Source organism: Rattus norvegicus, chromosome 9 (assembly GCF_021556685.1).
Source record: "Rattus norvegicus strain SHRSP/BbbUtx chromosome 9, alternate assembly SHRSP_T2T, whole genome shotgun sequence".
Lineage (NCBI taxonomy): Eukaryota > Metazoa > Chordata > Mammalia > Rodentia > Muridae > Rattus > Rattus norvegicus.
Window position 1 is genome coordinate 92,078,350 of NC_141542.1, and position 22,061 is coordinate 92,100,410.

Sequence of the window (22,061 nt, forward strand, 5' to 3'; positions counted from 1 at the left end):
TTCCTTCCCCTCCCTCATTCAAACAAGTGGCTCTCACAAGGAGTTGCTGGAAGCCGCTGTGAGTAGGGCAGTGAGATCCGCTTAAGGCTGGAGTCAGGAGTCAAGGTAGCTAGGAGGTGGGGTTGATTGACCCTTGAGGGGGTGTGGCCCAGAAAAAGTGGCAAGGAATGGTCTGAGGACTCTGAGCATAGCACCATTCCCTGGTTGGCCCGAGACTAGGCTCTCCGTGGCCCCCACACCATTCTAAGGTACAGCGAGAGAGTTTCACAAGCACCCCGGTCCTGGAATCTCCATTCTGGGCTGGGGTAGGGTGGGGCTTTTCCCTCCCTGCCCTGGCTCCTGCCTCCGTGCCAGTGCCCGACGGTGAAACGCTGTTGACATGTCCTGAATTATTAAGCACGGGGTGGGCTCCGGAGCACATGCTGAGCGGAGCGGCTGGGGCTGCGCGGCGTGGCGGAGCAGCGCTTGCTCCCTCGCTCACTCGCTTGCTCGCAGGGACACACGCAGGGGCTGACAGCTGTGCGGGTGCTGATAAGGGAAGCCACAAGGAGACGATCGAGGAGAGAGACAAGCGGCAGCAGAGGCAGCAGCGACAGAGGCAGCGCCGGGGCTGCGGAGCTGCTGGGAGTGGGAGTGACGCCCCCACCTCGGGCCCCCACCCTGTCCCCATCCTCCTCCTGGTTGCCCTGAGTTTAGAAGAGCAGCCGCTGCCACCACCACCACTCCGGAGGGCACCAGGGCTGCTGTCCAGGGAAGGACAGTAGCAGTGAGGCTCTGGCCAGTCCCAGCAGCCGGGGACAGATGCCGATCGAGATTGTGTGCAAAATCAAATTTGCTGAGGAGGATGCAAAACCCAAGGAGAAGGAGGCAGGGGATGAGCAGAGCCTCCTGGGGGCTGCTCAGGGGCCAGCAGCCCCTCGGGACCTGGCTACCTTTGCCAGCACCAGTACTCTACATGGGCTGGGCCGGGCCTGTGGCCCAGGCCCCCATGGACTGCGCAGAACCCTGTGGGTACTGGCCCTACTCACCTCACTGGCTGCCTTCCTGTACCAGGCAGCCAGCCTGGCCAGGGGCTACCTGACCCGGCCTCACCTGGTAGCCATGGACCCTGCTGCCCCAGCCCCAGTGGCGGGCTTTCCGGCTGTCACCCTCTGCAACATCAACCGCTTCCGGCATTCGGCACTCAGCGATGCTGATATCTTCCACCTGGCCAATCTGACAGGGCTGCCCCCCAAAGACCGGGATGGGCACCGTGCAGCTGGCCTTCGCTACCCAGAGCCTGACATGGTAGACATCCTCAACCGCACTGGCCACCAGCTTGCTGACATGCTCAAGAGCTGCAACTTCAGTGGGCACCACTGCTCCGCCAGCAACTTCTCTGTGGTGAGTTCTACCAGCTGGGTCACCTAAACCTGGGGTGGCCAGAAGTTAATGTGGAGGTGGAGGGTGGTACGTGAGGGCATCCTCAACAGGGCTTCCCTTCCTTCTACCACCAGAGGCAGGCCTCGTGTCTCCCTCAGCTGGTGTTTCCCTCTGGTTCCTCTGCCCAGGAGCAGTGGATGCTCGGAAGGGCTTACCCCGGTGGCACAGCTCCCCCTCCTCTTCTATGCTGCTGCTGCTGCTGCTGCTGCTGCTGCTGTGTTCGAGGTTCAGGGGCCAGGGGTGGATGGACTCAGGGCCCTGGAGCTGGTCTTCATCCCAAGGCCAGACAGACTGAGCCCCACTTTGTTCTTCTCGTTTTCTTTGGGGGGCTACTGGATTCTTCTTCCCACCAAACTGATGTGACAGGGAGAGGGTTGCTAGAGGGGAGAGGTGTCCCTCTCTAAGGAAGGACTCAGGGCTGCCTTCTGGGGAGCTGGCCCAGACAGCCAGCTGGATGAAGATGATCTTCGTGTATCCTGGATGCCAGTCTCTCGTTTCTGTGCCTTTCACACACACACACAGCCCTTCACAGCTGTTCTCACACACCCCTCTTTCATGCTCCCCCCTCGTCGATCGGTCCTGCTTGCCAGTGCCCCCACCCCCTCCGGTTCCCCTGTCCCTGCTGCTCCCTTGCCTGGCTCTGGCTCTCACACTGGGAATCACTCATTCCCTCTATGTGCATAACTCATCCTCAGAGCTGGCACACGAACACACACGCACACACACTCTACTGCTCAGGGACATGGTTTCCCTGCCATGCCGGCTCAGTGTCCCTGTCACTACACTCATATGCACACCTGCACACCCACACACCCAGAGAGATACTCATTGCCTGCTTGTACCACAGCTCATTGCTGCCAAGAATGGGGTCGTGCTGGGGTTGGCATCCCAGCTCCTGAGACCAACGTACCCCAACTTCTGTCCACCATCCTCCAGGCAGAGACAACTAGCACCATTACCCCCATGTATGTAAACACAAATACATGTACCCTCACGAGAAGTGGAGAGTCAGTTCTGCCTGCTCCCCTTGCACACCTCCTGCCATCAGGTGTATGAGCGTGGGGGATGTGTCTTGGATGCTGTCAGGTCTATCAGAGTTCCTTTCACACACACTCACAAGCTATTACTCACAGTGTGCTTGAGTCTGTCCCCAGTCCCCAGTTGACGCCTATCTTTGTGTGTGTGTGTGTGTGTGTGTGTGTGTGTGTGTGTGGTCTCATCCTTGTGGCATATGAGTAAATGTATAGTGGCACCCACCGAGGGGCCCACTCACCCCCATCTGCCAGCAGCAAGGGGCTCGTTCCTTCCTGAGAGCCTGGCTCTTCACTCACAAGCTCTCCCTCTGTCCCTGCCTCAGTGTTACCAGGACACATGCCTCAACCAGGTTCCTGGCCCCGCCACGGCTGCAGTCGAGGGCCTCTTGCTTTGGGTTGTGTGGGTGGGTTTGGTGGGAGGAATTAGCATGAAGAGAGGGGCAGGAGGGAGGAGATTGTACCAGGAGTGGAATTAGGGAAGAGCAGTCTGTTGTCTAGCTACACACTCTGTCTTCTAGGAAAATATAACATTGCTCTCCAAGATCAGAGCTAAGAGGGAAGTGGTGTGCGAAGTGAGTGTGGCCTTTGGGATCTGTGGGACTCCTGCCTTGCAGCTTCACCCCTCTGTGGTGGGGGTGGGGAGGAACTCAGTCTCAGCAGGTGCTGCTGGGGCAGAAATCAATGGGGTCTTTGTCTCCCTGAGTTTGCTGCGTCCTAGCTCCAGTTGGGGTGGGCAGGAGAGGGGAAGGACAACGATGACACACATCAATGGAGGAGAGATGGAGAGCACTTAGGGAGTGAAGGGAAGGTGACCAAGGGTTTCTGTTAGGATAAGAGGTGTCCAGAGAATACAGGGGCAAGGATTCCCTTGACCGAAGCTTGACTTAAGTTCTTGGAATCCTGGGGATGGATGGGGGAGAGGAAGCACAGGAAGAGCTTTCTCTAGATTCCCTGGGGGATGGAAAGGGGGTGAGAGAGGGAGAGGTAGAGGGGGGGGGAGAGAGAGAGGGAGAAAGAGAGAGAGAGAGAGAGGGAGAAAGAGAGAGAGAGAGAGAGAGAGAGAGAGAGAGAGAGAGAGAGAGAGAAAGTTGGTAGATCTGTACTGGTGGATCTGTTTCAGGGACATCAGTGCAAGTGGGACCAAACAAGCACTGGGGACAGAATTCCCCTTTTGAGGTTCCCATCCCCCCATGCCCATCCGAGCCTGGACTCGTAGCCTCCTGCTCACACCATGTCCCCCACCTGCTGCATATAATCCCTCCTGGACCCAGAGTACTCAGTTGAGTCTGAGACAGTTAGGAGCTGGCCCATGGTATTGGAGAAGATTGGATGTGTTTCCTAGGTGAGACTAGCAGCCTCCGGTGAGGACATGAAGTCGGTGATTCAGCCCTGTGGTGAGGATGTCGGGGTACATGATAGGGATTTGAAGGGTTTGGGTGAGGAGCTGAAAATGTGAGCTGGTTGAGGTGGCACCTGCCAGGGACTGGGCGGTGAAATGGCCAGAGACGGTGACAGACAGGCTTCAGTGAGGGACTGTTATGTGTTTTCTGTTGCCTTCTCTGTTTCCTCCTTCCCACTCCCCACTCTGCTGTGACCTTTCCTCCGGAATCCAAGTTAATAAATGTCACATTTTCCAGCCTATTTTTACTCTGGGTAATGTGCCCTCCCCCAGTCCCCTAAGCTGCTGCTCTTGCTTCTGGTGCCACTGAGATCGTGCTCACCCCCACGCTCCCAAATATCCCTTCATGTACTCCTAGTCAGGCACTCAAAATGCTGGTCTGTGGCGTGCACACGATGCACACTGGGCTCCTTGCTAGGACCTGTGGGGGAGGGGAAGCCCTAGTCCTCAACCCCTGTCCTCAAGATGCCTTCAGTCACATGGCAGAACAGGACAGGGATCCTCAAAAGCCTAAGCAACCATTCAAGAGTTAATCAGCCATGCAAGCGATGTCATAAGGTGCCAGGATTAATTGCCAGATGAGGTGCATGATGGTAAGAGCCTGAGTTCAGAGAGAGAGGCCACTCTGGGCTAAAAGAGGGCTGGGGAGGCTTAAAGGATGAGGCAGCCAGAGTGAGGTTTCGAGAGGAGAGAAAGAGAGGCAGGGGTTCTGAAGGCGCCACTGTCCTCCATGCATGCCCCCTCCACCCATCCCCTCAGCTCTTCTCTTCTCTCTTCCAGTCAGCTCACAGCCCTCTCCCACTTGTACTTCAGACTTTCCCCATCACCCCGTCACCCTGACACGGTAGAGGGCTCTCCCTTCCTCTTTGTTTCCACTATCCCCCAACTGTGTGCCCAGCCCCAGGTCCCCACCCACCCATCCTGGCTTAGTCTGTCAGCTTGGTAGGAGGCAGTAGCTCTCTCCCTAGCCTTCATGCTTGCTCTGTACAAATGCAAAGGTGGCAGCTCTAAAAGCCAAGCATCTCCGCTCCACGGGGGACAGGACGCTATGTGTGAGTTCTGAAGCTGTCTGACCGCATGGACTTGTACCTCAGTTCTATTCCCTCATGTGGCCTCAAGGAAACCAAAATGCTTTTGCGAGCATCCATTTGTGTATTTATTACATTGTCTCTGGGGTGCTTTTGAGAGGAAGATGGCTGAAAAGAGTTTAGTACGCTGCCTGGCACGCACACAGTGTGCACTCTGCGAGTGCCAGTTGTCACAAACACCACTGGGGCAGCTTCTGGCCATCTCTTAATCTCACTGTTCTCAGTATCACTTGATGGTTTCTGACCCCTGCTCTGGAGCAACGCTGCTCTCCATCCTCTGGGTCTTCCCTCAGACCTTCGCTGTCCACTGTGTGGTTATAGCCTTCCCAAGCAAGCATGCACGTGTGTATACGTGTATACACTCTATGGGTCAGTGTTAGATGACAAACCTGTAAAGATAGAGACATCCTATGTCTGTATTTTTCAACAAGGTAGTCACTAGCCACGCATGGCTGTTGAGCAACTGAAATGCGATGTGGCGTGTGCAACTAGTGTGTGTTTTCGTGGACAGCATACCAGTGACTAAGGTTCAGGTTGTCTGGCTGAATCAGGGCTGGAATTACTGATGAGACTACATGGTGATGTTTTGTAGGGTGTGACAAAGTCGAGCTGAGGTCCCGGGTTAAGCTGAGCATGGCTGGAGGCTTTGGGGTGTCTGAACGCATCGTGTGGATGCAGATACTACTTTTCCCAGAGGCAGGCATGACCTTGCTCTCTTCTCTTCTGTGCCCCTGCCTGAAAATTGAAGCAGGAAGGAGGAGGGCCTCCCTTAGGAGGTGGGGGCAGGTCTCAGCTCCTCAATGCAGCCCCCCCATTAAAGCATACAGACAGCCCCTAGAAGGGCAGGAGGCCAAGGCTCCATGGCCTCTTCACTCTCCATTCCCCCTTGGCTCACAGGCTTCCCTCCCCCTCCCAATCCTCCTTCCCCACACGCTGGTGACTGCCGTGACTATTAATCACTAGCCCTGTTCTCTTCCTCTCTACTAATCAGGCACAATTAGACAAGGCCTCTTCCAGCTGGGCAGTCCCCCCCTGCCCTCCTCCTCCCTTCACAGCCCTCCCCATCCGATACCCAGGACAACTCTGAGGCAATGAGGACTTCATGTAAGCCCTGTGCTACTCTGGCTGCCCTGATGCCCAGTTTGAGGCTTTTCAGCAATCTCCTCTTTCTATTTTGCCTCCTCCTTGTCCCTGGTCTTGCCTAGTGTTATAGTTCTGTCAATATTGGTGGGCTCAATTTCTAACCCAGTGCCATTGTCTATCGAAGGGGTAATTCCATGCTCACTTCCCAACTCCAGACCTTTCCTATAATCCTTGGTTCTGGGGGGAGGGTCATGGAGGGCATTTCTGATGTTTGCCGGGCCTCTTACCTTCCAGATGAACTTTATTAATTTTGCCGGAACCCCCCAGGCAGTCCTCTGTCCCTGTGGTCCCATTGTGTCCTGAGGTGTGACCCTTGTGCACATTTAGTGAACATCTGGATGAAGGCTGCTCCTGCCTTGAGGAACTAGGAGGGAAAAGTGAATGATCATATATGGCGAAGGGTGGAGCCTCAGCCTCATTTCCAACTAACTGTTGCCCATGTGAGGATGTCGGTAGCCTTCCAAGGTGTCAAAAGAAGCTCCAAATCTAGTTCATTTCAATAAAAAAAGTTCCCCAATTTTAACAATCCTGTAGACTTCCTACTGCTCAGATTGCAGAACCCAGGTGTGTAAAGCACACCTCTTACTTTGTACTGGCTGCTGTTCCTCGAGTCCTCCTGGAGGGGGCGCTCTCAGCCTGGCCGCATTGGCAGTGAAGATGGTGGATCAGATTAAGGAAGTGTGCCTGAAGGGAAGAGCAGGGACAATCGTCACAGAGGGCTGGTCCTCAAGGGCAGTGGGGAGGGTCGTGAGAGACATGCCCCACCCGGCCCCACTCGAGAAGCCCTGTAGCCTCTTCATTAATCAGGAATCAGCCCCGAGCTGGGCTCATTATCAACCTAGCTTCGCGCACTGCTGGAAGATGCTGATTAGCATCTGAAGAAATGGCCCCCATACTGTACCTCTCCTGGCCTCCTTCGTGAACCCCCATCCCTGTCCTTGGGCTTCCAGGAGAAACCTGCCCCCTCTTGTGGTGGAGAGCAGGGCTGCTGATCCAGGTCTGAATTGAGGGGCAGAAAGGATCAAACCCGGAGGCGAAAGGGTCCTATAGATCTCAAAAAAGTCCAGTCTCTAGGCTACTGGACCCAACCCTGGACAGGGAGAGGAGTAAGTGGGGATGGAGGCTAAGGGTGGTCCATCCCCTTGGTGGAGGAGAAAAGACAGCAACCTCAGGTTGGGGAGATAAGAGCTTTCCCAATCCCCACCACCTTCCAGGCTCTCCCGTATCCACCTCCTTTAAGCATCTGGGTCAAGGAGGTGGGACAACCAGCTCCATGGGCAGTGGGGAAAAGCCCTCACCTACCAGAATTGTTGTGCATTTTGTTGTCGTTATTTTTGGGTTTGGTGGGCTGTGACAGAGGCTTAGGGATCTTCAGAGCACCCCCACCCCACCTTACCCCACCCCCCCTGTGCTGCGGGAGTAGGTAGGAAGACTGAGTCTCAGACTGAGAACAGCAAAGTTCCAATGCTGTGTGTGTGTCTTCCAGAAAGGGCAGCGATGCCTGCATTTCTTCCCTGGGCTCCCAAGCAGGGGGTAGCAGGGTAGAATATCCAGCCCACCCCCCTGAATGTTCACAGTGCCCTTGGGACACGGCTTGGGGCTGGGGTTGGGGGAGCAGTTCCAGAGAGATAGGCATAGGCTGCGGCAGGCGAGGCAGCAGCGAGAGTTCAGAGAGGAGCCACGGGATGATTAAGGGGAAATGGAGGATTGATTTAGGAGGAAAGATTAAAGGAGCTAAATCCGTGGCGCTTGGCTCAGCGGTGACTAAGCGTGGACAGGATAATAGCTTACAAATGTGTGAAAGGTGTAAATACCAAGTGGGGGCGGGGGAGGCAGCTTGGTTGGCTAGGGGAGTGGGGACAGGGGACTGGACAGGCCCTGGGGAGGACTGGAGACTCCTGGGCCACTGCACAGTGGAGCAGGCTTCTCCCTATCAGGAATGCGAGTGGAGGTTGGGATGTTTGGGAGCCTCTGGTTTCAAATGGAGGTTTCATTTCTAGGGGACAGCTCCCCAGACCTCGGGGTGAGTGACTTCCACATTTCACTTCAGTAGGGCTAGAGGCTGAGGTCACCGGTTCAAATCTGACTCAAGTCCTTCAGCGCTGCCTCAGCACCAGGCCTTTCGGTAGTTCCCAGGCTCACTGGCCACGCCCAGCTCTGGCCCAGAGCTCAGTCTACACGGGTCAGCGCCGTCCCTCCTCCCGCCCCTCTGATCTCCTCCCGGGCCGCAGCGGGCGGCGGGCGGCGGGCGGCGGGCGACGGTGTCTCCCTCCGCGGTGGATGCCTCTGGCGCTGCTGTGTGCACGGAGGTCACTTTGCCGAGGAGCCGGGAGCCGAGGGAATGCAAATGAGGCGAACCCAGGGAGGAGAGCCGAGGAACCCGGAGGAGACAGAGGGAGGGCGCTGCTCGGTGATGGATGCCTGCCCCGCAGGAGAGGCGGCCAGCGGGAAGCGTTGCCCGTGGGTGCAGCCTCGCAGTGCGAGATGGGCAGCTAGGCCTGTGCTGCCAAAGTGAGCCTTAGTGCAGGGGGTCCCTGATGGGAGCCCACCTACTCGTCAACCAGCGGACGAATGGACACCCTACACACACACACACACACACACACACACACACACACACACACACACACTCCTACTCCACGGATCCCCAAGTCTTGGAATTGAAAACTCCCGCCCACCAACTTTGAGTGCTAAACTCTTCTAGGCTTTGTTTGCATCAGGCGGTGGGGATGCCAGGGAAGGACTTAGTTACCGATTGAAAACATCATCGCCTGTGAAATTCTTTCTAGGGTTTAATTTTTAGGCAATGGCTGCCTGGAAACAGGTGTAACTGTTTACTTGGGTCCTGGAGTCCCGCCTTCTTCCACTTGGAAAACAACCCTGGGCTCCCATTCCATACTTCTACTCCCACAATTTCTCACATGCTGGCTACTGGACCTTAGCCAACTCCTCCTTCACACTCATGAGTCTCATGCTTACGTTTGAACCAACATTACCACCGCCATTCCCAGACCCACCTCCGGGAGGAAGACAACTTGAAAAGCACGTGGAAGGCATTAGGTACTGAGAACTGGGTACTAAAGACATAGGTCTATCTGATGTCCTTCCTGGGGAGTGGGCCAGCCAGCTTCCTCAAAAGATGCTTTCCGTAATTCTCCAACCGGAAGCGACCTCCTGTTGCAGCAGCAGCAGCTGCCTTGGCTGGGATCTCCACCACAGCATGGAGCACAGCCAGTAGTATCTATTTGTGTGATTGTGAGGTTTGTGTTCTGTTCCCTCTTGTGGACCTGGCACTTTGAATATGCCTGGCACATGGCGTAGGTGCTCAGGTTTTTAAATGAATTCATGCCTCCACATCCCACAGCAAACTCCTTCAGAAAAACTGTTTTGTTCTGGGATGTATCCTCTGTGTCAAACACAGTGCCTGACACATCATAAAGGCTTAAGGAATACTGCTGGACACATGGGATGTTCCAACACCCACTGTTCTCTGTTCTGCTACATCATGTGACCTTGGCAAAGTTTCTTGACCTCTCTGTGCCTCCACCACTCACCTGTGAAATGGGGGGGGGGGCAATAAGAATAGCTTCTATCATCTCTTCCTCCAACATTAAAGAGTTTATTTATGCAAAGTACTCAAGTCACTGCTTGGTTCAGAGCAGGCATTCCAAAAACTTTGCTCTTGCTAATGTATTATATAGTTATCTCTTTTCTCATGCCAACTTTGAAGGGTATCTGATTTTATTCCCATTTCACAGATGAAAATATGGAGGGCCAAAGGGATCTGAATCCCACAGACCTCAATAAAAACAAATTTTGGAGGTAAGCCAGGCTGAGCTTCCCCTTTGCTGGAAGAGCCACATCTCAGAGCCTGTGAGCTGTGCTCTGAAAGAGCTCCGCTGATCACCCGCCAAGGGCAGACATCTTTACTGAGAGGCAGGATGCTCTGTGAAGATGGACGGGCTGTGCTGTCTGGCTGGATGCTCCCTTCCCTAGGTCACCCCCTGCCTTCCCCCCTCCCCCCTCCTGCTGAGTGCCAGGGTCATGCATCACTTTGGAGTTTATCTCTAATCTGCAGTCTTAACCTGAGGAGGAGGAATTGCTGGTTGCCTTTTATGGAGGAGCAAACCAAGGCCTGTCAGGCACCCAGCTCTTGATCTAGAAGCTGTTTATTAAGATTAGAGGAAGAGACAGGATTTGAACACTGCTTTGTCGGGCTCCCAACTCTGTCCCTTCTCCCGTGTTCTCTGGCTTCTATTCCACCATCACAGACCAATGCTGGGGAATCATAAATATGATTTCATTTTTACAAATGTCTGTTTACTTAAGGGGAGCTCAGTATGTCACCCAAATTCCAGGGCTGAAGCGATCCTCCAGCCTTAGACTCCTGAGTATCTGCTTGCTTTGGGGCTTGCTACTTTTTTTCCCTTCAAAGCTTACAATTATCCCCAGAAACAAGTCAGGCAGAAATGTTCTGGAAGATTCCATTTGACAGAAGAGAAAACTGAGGTTCAGAAAAGTAAAAAAAAAAATCACTAATTCAGACTGCAGGTTGCTGGACTTAGTGTCTGTCTAGTGACTCCCAGGGAGGGGACAAAATTAGTAAAGCCTCCTGGCACTAGTTGGGGAGGCAGGCTGGGTTGCGATGCTGAATCTTCTCATTTGTGTGTTCTTGGATGGGGAACTGGCATCTCATGGTTTCTGATTTAGCCTTTGCACAATGGGTCATGGGGCTGGGGGTTGGTCTGAGTGACCCCAAACATCTGACCAGCACAGATATCCAAGCAATTTGTGTTGAGTTTCGTCCTCTGCCCCTGGAGAGGCGAGAGGAGGATGAAGCACTGAGCCTGCATCCTGGGTCACCCCTGAGTAAAGTCATGTCTTAGGCACACTCCCTCTGGAGATGCTAGTCAGGGCTGGATGAAGAAGAATCCACTATTGGTCCACAGTGGATGCCAGAGTACTGCAGGGTGAAGGGGAGTTCATTCCAGGGCACCTAAGAAGGAGGCATAGGGGTGGGTCTCACAGAGGAGGGCAGAGGGATAAAGGAGAAGGGCTACCATCCACAGAGAAGTAGCTAAGCGGGAGGTACTGGGGTCTTGGCAGAAGCTGGGTGCCCAGAAGGCGGTGTAGATAAGGCCCAAGCTGCAGATTAGCTGTGGGATTAGCTGCCTGGTCCTTGCTGCTTCTGGCTGCTGCTTATCTCCCGGAGGCCCAGGGCCTTCTCCCACATAGCTGAGCCCTGGCCCTACTAATTGGCTATTAACCCTGTGGGCTCTGTGGCTACAGGGAGGAAGAAGAGCTAGGGAGGGCTGGGGTAGGGGTTGGGGCGGGGGGAGCAACCGGGCAGGGAGAGCTATCTTGGGAAATGGGAGCTGTGGATGGATGGAGCTCAGAGGGCTGAGAGAGAAGCCATCGCTCAGGAAAGCAAGCTCTGGACAGATCTCTTCCAGCTCCTGATCATTGTCTCGGGCAGATGGGGAGGGAGAGACTACAGGGAGGAGGACCTCAGGGCAACCTTGGGCCCCTAGTAAAATCTAGGAGGAAGACAAGCTGTAGGAACTGAATACTTCCATGGAAGATGAACAGAGAGAAAAACAAGTAGGATAGAGGAACAGAGGGCGAGGGGCAAAGAGGGCAGGCAGCATCTAGGCTTTGGGAGAGCAAGGGGTTTGGGATGGTAAACAGGACGGCCAAGGGCTGGGTGCAGAGAAACCGAGTCTGGAGGGTTAACGGGCTGGGCACCCAGAAAATGTAGACCTAGGGATCTACAGAAGCGGTTGGGAGATAGACCTAGAGCAGGAAACTGGCAGTGATTCAGGTCAGCGCTGCAGGGAGAGATAGTCAGAGAGGGACCAGTGAAGGGCTAGCTAGAGGAAGCTGGCAGAGGGATCCTAGGGTGACCTGCTTACAGACCACTCGCCTTCAGCTCAAGGAAGTTCTAAGGTCACACACCCCAGCTAGGGCAGGTAGCAGAGGTTCAGAAGCCAAGATGGAGAGGAGGTGTTAGGGCTCCTTGATCATAGGATCAAGGCCCCATGGGAAGAGCTTAGAAGCTGAGGTTATCTGGAGATGGCCCTGCCGCCATCAGAACACTTCCTGGTCCAGCACCAACTCTCTATGATTGGGCCTCTGGGCTCTCCACTCTTGTTTACACATCTTTCCAGGCCAGCCTGTGGGGAGGGAGTAGTGGACAGCCAGTGGGACCTTGTGGCTGAACAGTCGTGCCGTCTCCATGGAAGAGGCTGCGGGCTGTGCTGACACCAGAATTCTACCACTTAGGAGCTGGTGGCTGACTCCACCATCACTGCCTGGGCCAGGACTGTCTCCAGGGCAACGACCCGCTCTTCCCAGCAGTGGGGCCTGACCCAAGCTGTGCAGGTGGCCCAGACCTGCCAGTCTGGCCTGTCCAGCCTCTGTGGAAAGTCCTTTGGACCTGGACTACTTTCTGTGTCACCCATTGCCCTGTCTCCAGGACAACTACTTCACCTGTGCACCTGCCAGGTAATCGACTCCTCCTGAGTCAGGAATAAGCTCCACCCTATCCAGTAGCAGATGTGTCTGTGTACACATGTTGACATGTAAGCCTACAGGAGGAGCCTCAAACATCTTTCCCCCACGGAGCAGCCACCAGGGTGCTTCACAAGTCCTGGCTGTATTCTAAGTAGGGCTCCATCCTGTTCAAACCTCTGCTGCTCTTTGCTTGCTGTGTATACTTAGCTGCTTTCCGTCTCTGAGCTTCAATCACTTCATCCTTCATGAGGGGGCAACAATGATCACCTCAAGTGGCTCGTGTGAAAGGATCCGAGGAGAGGATCTATCAAAAGCACTTCTCAAAAGACCTGAGACATGTACTCATGTACGAAATTCTAAAAGAAAGAAAGAAAGAAAATTTTGATCTGGGACAAAAATGAGGATGTTTGATCATGCTCGCCTTTCTCCTTCCTGTCCTCCGCCTCCCCTCCCTTTCCTGGTCTCACAGGACTTGGAATGCTAAGAGGGAAGCAGGACCCCAGGCTTCAGGGAGTTGAAAACCTGTGAGTGAGGCCAAGCTTCGGAGGCTGTGACAGACACGGTCATGTGAGCAACACAAACCCGGGCTTCCCTCACAGAGCTTGGGTCTCATTTAGCCTCTCAACTCAAGCATGCACTCAAAACTGGCTGAGTTGGCAAGAACTGATTCCAGAATCTTCTTGGCCTGAACCAGGAAAATGTTGGGTGCTTACTTGTTCCTTTCCTGTATCATCTGCCTTCCCCACACCACTAGGAAGCCAGGAGACTTGCACTCAGAACACTTCCGGTTCCTTTCTCTCCTGTCATGTCCTGAGAGCCCATGACTAGACCCAAGCTGTCTTGCTTGACTCTTGTATGGCCTCTAGTTATTTTCAGTTTCAGTGCCAAGGATGCAACCTAGGACCTCCCATAGTAGCCAATCACTCCACCACTGAGCTAGACCCATGACCCTCTACTTTTTGAGACAGAGTCTCACTAAGTCACTAGAGCTAACCTTGAACCCAGTTTGTAGCCCAGGCAGGCCATGAATTCATGGTTCTCCTGCATTGGTCCAGAGCTGCTGGGATTACAGGCTTGTGACACCATGCCTTGTTTATTTAGACTTTTCTACTTACTGTGTGGTCCATAGATCAGCAAGTTTCATTCCTGGGAATCCGTCTACCTCCATGTATTAAACCAGAACCAGCACTTTACAGAGGGGATCTGGGTACAAATTGGCATTTGAGGAGCGCTGATCTTGGAGACCTCTGCAAACTGGTCCAGTTCTCTGAGCTTTTGACTCCTGTCTGTGGAATGAGGAGATAGTAATGCTGCCCTTGGGGGCAATTGTGATGATTCCATTAGACTGAGCACCTAACCTAACATACTCTAAGATGTCTGTGATGTCCATTCCTGCCCCTCAGGGACAGACTGTGATGGTGGGTCCAGGTGGACACAGGAGTGATACAGATCAGGGCTAGGACTAGAATCCAGAAGCTGGGGAGGGACAGATGAGGAAGGAAAGGCAGGTGACATGGAGAGGATGGGGCTGAAGGGAAAGAAGAACAGAGAAAAGGAAGTTCCAGGATGAGGCACTTCCTGCCTCTTTCCACCCCGAGGTGGGAGCTGGGTAGGTTTGGGGTGGTAGGAGGCTGGCAATGGATTATGGGAGTCTCCGGACCTTTGCATTCTCATGAGTTCCATCTACTCACTAGCTGTGTGGCTTCATTAGTGTCACCTCACCTCTCTGAGCCCCAGTTTCCCTCTCTGGAACCAAGGTCATCAAGCACATCTGAAGTCAGAAGCACTGGGTGGGTGACATGGTGTAGGTAGCAGTAGATGTTTTCATGTTTTATAAATGTCAAGGTACCTGCTATGTGTATTCTGTTGTTTCAGATATCAGTTTGGGTAAAGGCTGTACCGGGGGTGGGGGTGGTAGGAGAAGGGTTGCTGAAGGGGCAGGTGTAACTGGCTCAGCAGAGAAGGAAGGACAGAACTTTACCCTCAAGGTGTCCCTGATGGTGCCCTCAGGTTGCACCAGAGCCCCACTTCCCGCCTTCAGCTCTGCCTCTCCCTTCAGAACTCTCCTGCTGCAGGAGTCTGAGCAGATCTCTTCTCTCCAAGCCACTCCATGCCTTTTCCCAGCTTTTACAGTGTGAACACGTTCCCAAGAAAAGGGGAGGGGTAATGTTGGAGCGCACTGACCCCTCACTCCCAGAGAAGGTGCTGCCTGTGATGGGTTTGACCCAGGGGCACATCCCTGTGGGGTGAGCCGGGCAGGGGGACGGCGACTAGAATCTGCCTCTTTCTCAGTAGCTCTCCCACTCCAGCTGCTCCGCGACTCCAGGCAGCCTCAAAAATCCCCAGTCCGAGCCTGTGCCTTCATCCTTGGGTCACCAGCGCCATCTGGTGTTGTTTGGGGAGAATGCTTGTCCAGGAGACATGAGATGGGCTTTGGATAGTAAAGGTTTATGAAAGTGTCCCCACGATGGGACAAATGCATGGGATAACAGACAGGCTCCCTACACCCGTACATTTGATCTCCATTGGGGAACATGGGCAATGACCGTGAAATGGGGAGATGAGCAGCAGAGCAAGGTCTCAGGTCTGAGGTAAGTAGACAGCTCTGCCACTCCATGGGAGGGAACAACAACTAAGGCCTGAGGTGAATAGGACTAGATGTTTGATTCACAGATTCAGGAGTGGAAAAGGAGGAAGAGGGCCTGGGTCACACTGAAGGGCAACTTTAAGGCCAAGGAAAGAGTCTGACTTTATTCTCTGGAAAGTGAGAAGCTATCGTTTAGTTTTGCTTAAAGATAACTTTTGCTGGGACTGGAGAGATGGCTCAGTTGATGAAGAGCTTGCTGTGCAAGCACGAGGACTCTGCCCTCCAGCATCCATGTAAAAAGCTGTTCAGTGGTGTGTGTGTGCATGTGCACGTGTGTGTGCGTGTGCGTGTGTGTGTGTGTGTGTGTGTGTGTGTGTGTGTGTGTGTGTGTAATTCCAGTGCTGGGGAGGCAGAGACGAGAGCATCCTTAGAGCTGACTGGCCAGCCAGCCTAGCCAACTTGATGGTCTTCATGTTCAGTGAAAGGTTCTGTCTCCAAAAGTAAGGGAGAGAATGACTGAGGGAAATTCCGGACATTAATCTCCGGCCTTCACCGCATGTAAATATGCACACATGCACAAAGAATAAAATAAGTTTTATTGTGTACTTGAGGTTTACAACGTAAGCTATAGAGACTAGAGTCTGGCAGGAGACTTGGCTTGAGTGTTTTGACTGCTGTGTGGAAAACAGAGGTAAGGGATAGATGAAGGGAGACTGCATAGGTGGAGACCATTTTAGAATTGTTATGGGGGTAGGGGGGTGAAGGTTTTAGGGATCCTTACTCAAAAAACCCCCAAAAACCAAAAGAACCCTAAGTAGCAGTGGGAGGACCCTTTACTCAGAGGAGGGAGAACAGGAATTGGTGGGATAGCAGGAGTTCGGAGCCTTGACCATGGTGGTGCATTTCTGTACTCCAAGCTCTTGGGTAGTTAAAGCAGGAGGATTGGGAATGCAAGGCCAGCTACACAGGGGGCTCTTGTTAACACAGCATAGCAAATCTTGGGTAGGGGAATTTCTAGGGTACTGCAAGGCCCTGGGGAGAAGCACATCCAATTTGAACTAAACAGTAAAAACCTGACACACCCCCCCCAAAAAATAAAAGAGTTCTGTTTGTGTTCTTTCTCCCTCCAGGTCTATACTCGCTATGGAAAGTGTTACACCTTCAATGCAGATCCTCAGAGTTCACTGCCCAGCAGGGCAGGCGGCATGGGTAGTGGCCTGGAGATCATGCTAGACATCCAGCAGGAGGAATACCTACCCATATGGAGGGAGACAAGTATGCAGGCGGGAAAGGGATAAGGGCCAACTCAGGGATGGGGCCTGGGCTCTGCTCTCCGCCTAGCGGGGGTTCTGAAGCCCCTCATCTCTGCTGTGCAGATGAGACATCATTCGAGGCAGGGATCCGGGTGCAGATCCACAGCCAGGAGGAGCCTCCCTACATCCACCAGCTGGGGTTCGGTGTGTCCCCAGGCTTCCAGACTTTTGTGTCCTGCCAGGAACAGCGGGTGAGCATTCCCAGCTAGGCCTAGGCTGAGCACAGGGCAAAACACCGCTCAAAGGGATGCTGGCCAGATCTGCCTTGCAGATACTCAGTCTGCCAGCCCAGTGGCCCTTGCTGGGCTATTGACACTGGAGGACTGGCCCTGACGGGCACACTTGGCCTTGACCTTGTCATGCCCCATCTCTGCAGCTAACTTATCTGCCCCAGCCTTGGGGCAACTGCCGGGCGGAAAGCAAGCTCAGGGAGCCTGAGCTTCAGGGCTACTCAGCCTATAGTGTGTCTGCCTGCCGACTGCGCTGTGAGAAGGAGGCCGTGCTTCAGCGCTGCCACTGCCGGATGGTGCACATGCCAGGTGGGCACCTCCAGCCAGTCTTCGGTGCCACTTTTCTGAGCTCTTGAACCTCCAGGGGCAGAAATGTGTACAACATGTACACGCATCTACACGCCTGAGCATGTGCTCATGTGTATGTCTGGATACTTACATGTGTTTGTGTATTTGGGAACACATGGGTGCACATGCTTGCATGCATGCTGATATGTATTCGTGTGTATGTGTTTTGGGGTTGTGTGTATGAACTGAAGAACGCACACATGATTGTGTATGCAAACATACAATTGCCTGCATATGTGCGTGTATGTTTCACTGTTTTTATGCATGTGTATGTATACATTGATCTGTTATGCATATGTGCAAACACGCATACATGTAGATGTCTACATGGGTGTGTGGTAAGGGAGAAGGGAAAGGACTGTAGATCTCAGAAATGTTCTTCTCTCTTTTCAGGCAATGAGACCATCTGCCCGCCAAATATCTACATTGAATGTGCCGACCACACACTGGGTGTGTGCTGCCTTCCCCCTTCCCTGACTCTCATCATTCCTTCATCCCTCTGTGTGCCCATCGCCCCTGTGTTTTGTCACTTCTCCTCCCAGTCTGTTCTAGAGGGGTCTTGCTGAAGTTGAGCTGTTCACATCTCAGTGGGAGATGGAGGTGGGGGTGGGTCCTAATGGCTTCTATAGGTTCAGACACTTGGTGAGTGATGACAGACCATGGGGATGCTACAGAAAACCAAGACTGGGAGTGAAGCCTGTCTCAGTTCTCCCAGTCAGCATACCCCCCCACCCCCAACCCCCCTTTCTCTGAAAAAATAAAATGACCTCTCTGAGATCTAGGAAAAATACATTGCTGGATGTCAATATGGGCAAAACTCTATCTTTACACAGGTCTCCCTGAGCTGCAGCTCATCTACCACCTTTCCACCCACCCACCCACCCACCCACCCATCCACCCACCCACCCACCCATCCATCCACCCACCCACCCATCCATCCATCCACCCACCCATCCACCCACCCACCCATCCACCCACCCACCCACCCATCCATCCACCCACCCACCCATCTATCCACCCACCCACCCACCCATTCATCCACCCACCCACCCATCCATCCATCCATCCATCCACACTTAACTACTGGTTGATTCATTCTCTAGACCTGCTCAACTTGTTCTGTGCATTCAGAGTGAATGAGGATCCAAGAGCCCTGCCCATGAACACTTAGTAAGGACACATGCTAACACAGAGCAATGGTTCTTTAACAGGGGTATCCCACGGGTGTTATATAAGGCCCTGGGGAGGAGCACGTAGCCCCAGTCTGGAAAGGCAGGGATGATTCTACATGAAAAGCCCCTTACATATTAGTCAAGATTTGACTACATAGTAGAGATAGCATGTCCTATGTCCCAGAGAACTTGTAGCTAGAGAAAGCTTGCTTTGTCTAGGGTACCCACAGATCAGTAGAGCTGGAGGCAGAGGTCAAAGGAGGGAGCAGAGAGTGGAAAAGAGAGGTTCTTGGAAGCCGACAGGACTTAAGGCGAAGTAAAAGGGTGAGTGAGTGAGATAGTGATCAGAATGGAGAGTTTGAAGCAGGGCACCAGAACTCACTGCAGAAATCTATATTTGATGGGCCTCTGGGGATGCGTTCGAGATACTAGGGTAGCAGACTAGCATACCAGGCTCTCCTCTATACGCCATAACACCTGCACCTGTGAAGTGTGTGACTGGAGAGCATTAAACAAAGGAACAGATGTATCCGCTGGGTAAGGGAGTCACACAATAGGTGACACCAGGGAGCCTTCGCTCTTGGGCCTGAAGGTGTGAAGGAGCACCATGAAACTGAGACAGACAGAGAGAAGGGGGTAGGGAGGGCAGTGGGGGGGGGCTTGCCCCTACTTGGGGCTGTCTGAGAGGGCAGTGTGGCACAGAAGAATGCAGCTCAACCTATCCGTAGCCTGGTAACTGGAGAAACTGGAAAGAAGTACACACATACATACCCTCCCACTCCCTCTGACCTGCCTGACCACAGGCTGGAGGGCAAAGGTGTCGAGGTTATGTGGTTGGCAAGGATCAGCCCCTGGGTATAAGACAAGAAGAGAGTGAAATGGGGGACCAAAGGGGCAAGCAGAGACATCCTAGCCCATCAAGTGTGATCCTGTCAGTTTATTCTGTTCACCCATCCATCCATCGTCCATCCATCCATCCATCCATCATCCATCCATCCATCCATCATCCATCCATCCATCATCCATTCATCTATCCATCCTTCATTCATCCATCCTCCATCCATCCATCCTTCATTCATCCATCATCCATCCATCCTCCCTCCCACCCATCCCATCCAGCATCCTTTCCCTAACCCTTGCTTGTGTGTCTGAGATCCCACACTGACTAATTCTGGCAGATGTGCTCTCACCTCCTTCTGAGCCATGGGATCTCCTTGTTCCAGGGAGCTAAGGACAGAGGGAGAGACGTATAGATGCAGCTGTCATGGGTCATTTAAAGTTGGTCTGACGGGGCCCCCAGTCAGCATGCTCTAGAAGGTGACAGGTCTGGCCTTCTGAATAGACATGCCAGTTCAAGATAGTCTCTGTGCCTGTCCCCATAGCTACTGTGCCTGTGGGCCACCCTCCCTGCTGCAACTGGTGCCTTTGTGTTGCAGACTCCCTGGGTGGGGGCTCTGAGGGCCCATGCTTCTGCCCTACACCCTGCAACCTGACTCGTTACGGCAAAGAGATCTCCATGGTCAAGATCCCCAACAGGGGCTCTGCCAGGTACCTGGCGAGGAAGTACAACCGCAATGAGACCTACATAAGGTAAGACATGCCCACAGAGGAGCTGTGTGGGGAGAGCCCTTCAACAGGCCTGGGGCACAGAAAAGACCGAGAAGGAGCTGCCCTCTTTGTGTGTACTGGGCTTCTGTCAGAGTGCCATTCACAATCTGCGTTACATCCTGGTCCTCTTCTGAGCTGCCACAGCTCCTTGTATCCCTGCCACTGCACAGATCCCGTTTATAGGACACCACTTTAGACCCATTTGTATGTCCTTCTCCTCAGACACATAGGGAGTTCAAGGCCAGGGCTCTATGAAACCCTTTCTCAGAAAGACAAAGCAAAACAACCACCACGACAAAAACTCAAAGCTAACACAGCCGGACCCTGAGGTTGCCAGCTTCACAGCACATAGGGGTCTTAGATGAGGATCAATCAGCTGGACTGGGGAGGACCTTGCCAGCTGCCTCAGGAAGACCAGTAGCCCCACACAGGTATCATTTCATGTCTTCCAGGGAAAACTTCTTGGTCCTGGATGTCTTCTTTGAGGCCCTAACCTCTGAAGCCATGGAACAGCGAGCTGCCTATGGTCTGTCAGCCTTGCTGGGTAAGTCCTGACCCTTGCCACACTCATGTGTGGATCAGCCCAGCCTGTTCCCACTGACCCTTCCCCTCTTTCTTCTCAGGGGACCTTGGGGGACAGATGGGCCTGTTCATTGGGGCTAGCATCCTCACCTTGCTGGAGATCCTTGACTACATCTATGAGGTAAGGAAAGGCAGAGAGAGTGGTGCAGGCTCCTGAGTGGGCAGTGGACTCGGGGTTCTAGAAGTGCCTGAGAGCCTGGGTCTGAAGAGGCTGGGTTGAGGAACGTGGAGCCCTACTGGTGCCTTATTAGGCACCAAGTCCTACAACTGAGGCCTCTTCAACACCCTACTTTGACCTGCAAGGTCTCCTGGGATCGACTCAAGAGGGTGTGGCGACGGCCCAAGACCCCACTTAGGACGTCCACTGGGGGCATCTCCACTTTGGGGCTGCAGGAACTGAAGGAACAGGTAGGTGACCTCTCCTCCCAACCTGGAAGAACTCCCTTTCCCCAGAGCCACTTCCTGAAAGTTCCCAAGACACCCCAAGGGAGAAGACAACTTGAGACTTGAAAACACAACTTGACCACTGTCCCATCTGTCCCCTTTTCATTTCAGAGTCCCTGTCCAAGTCGAGGCCGTGCTGAGGGTGGTGGGGCTAGCAACCTGCTTCCCAACCATCACCACCCCCACGGCCCCCCAGGAAGCCTCTTTGAAGACTTTGCTTGCTAGGATGGTGCTGTGTGGGGAAAGTACCCATGAAACCCCACACATCTCCTATTCCTGGGACAGAAGGTCTGGGGCAGCCCAGGGCTAAGGGAAGGGGTGGTGCTCACTGAGAGGCCAGGACTAGGGTCCTGCTCTCCCTGACCTAGGCTCAGCTGCCTTGCACAAGAGTCCTTCTTGTCCATACTCCCTGCTCCCAGGCAGGTGTCCAGGAAGGGCTAGAGACCGGACTAGAGGCCCCTGAGGAGGGGAGGGAGGAAGAGAGGGAGGAAGGCGGAACCCTGGTAGAGCCCCTCTGTACATTTGTATATATTTAGGGACTGGGTGGGGGTGGGACACAGACATAGAAGGGTGGGGCTGCAGGGGAGGGTGACACAGGATAGTCAGGGTCCCAACCCTAATGGCAGAAGGCAACTCCTTGGGACCTAGGCATGTTGGGCTGGTTCTACTTCCCTCTTTCCAGGCCCAGCTCCCTCTTGGCAGGGGGAGTGGGTGGCCCAGCAGGCCTGGCCCAGCTCCCAGTTCCCCCTGTACCAGCCCCACCACAAGTTCCCTTCGTGGGGAGTGGGTGGAAAGACCTTTCAGACCTTGGCTAAGCTTAGGGGGAGAGGGAGTGGCCTTCTCAGGCCTTGCTCCCTAGAGACTGGTTTTATAAAGTGCTGGTGAACTTGGGAATAAAGAGACACAAAGAATTCTGTGTCTGTTTCTGTGTGACTGTTTCTCTCTCTCTCTCTCTCTCTGTGTTTGTGTGTGTGTGTGTGTGTGTGTGTGTAGGGGGAGAGGGTGGGAGAGAGGCAGGAGAGCGAGAGCTCGTCCATGCACTTGCTGGGGGCTGGGCATCCATGACTTGATCCCTGTGAAAGGAAAAGAAGGCTCTGCAGCCCCAGGGCTCCTCCATCCTCAGTCAATCCCCTACTCCCACTCCTTCCTTGCCAAACTGAATCACCAGTCTCCACTCA

At 53.7% G+C, this 22,061-nt stretch overlaps 1 protein-coding gene across 1 annotated transcript; it reads left to right on the top strand.

Annotated features, from left to right (window-relative positions):
• Nucleotides 1–490: 490 nt before the first annotated feature.
• Asic4 (acid sensing ion channel subunit family member 4) lies at nucleotides 491–21,805 on the top strand. The gene is given in 10 exon segments (NM_022234.2): nucleotides 491–1,383; nucleotides 16,317–16,461; nucleotides 16,563–16,690; nucleotides 16,876–17,038; nucleotides 17,471–17,527; nucleotides 19,686–19,839; nucleotides 20,310–20,401; nucleotides 20,481–20,560; nucleotides 20,743–20,847; nucleotides 20,995–21,805. Coding segments are annotated over 10 exon segments (1,620 nt in total). The 5' UTR covers nucleotides 491–801; the 3' UTR covers nucleotides 21,109–21,805.
• Nucleotides 21,806–22,061: the final 256 nt, after the last annotated feature.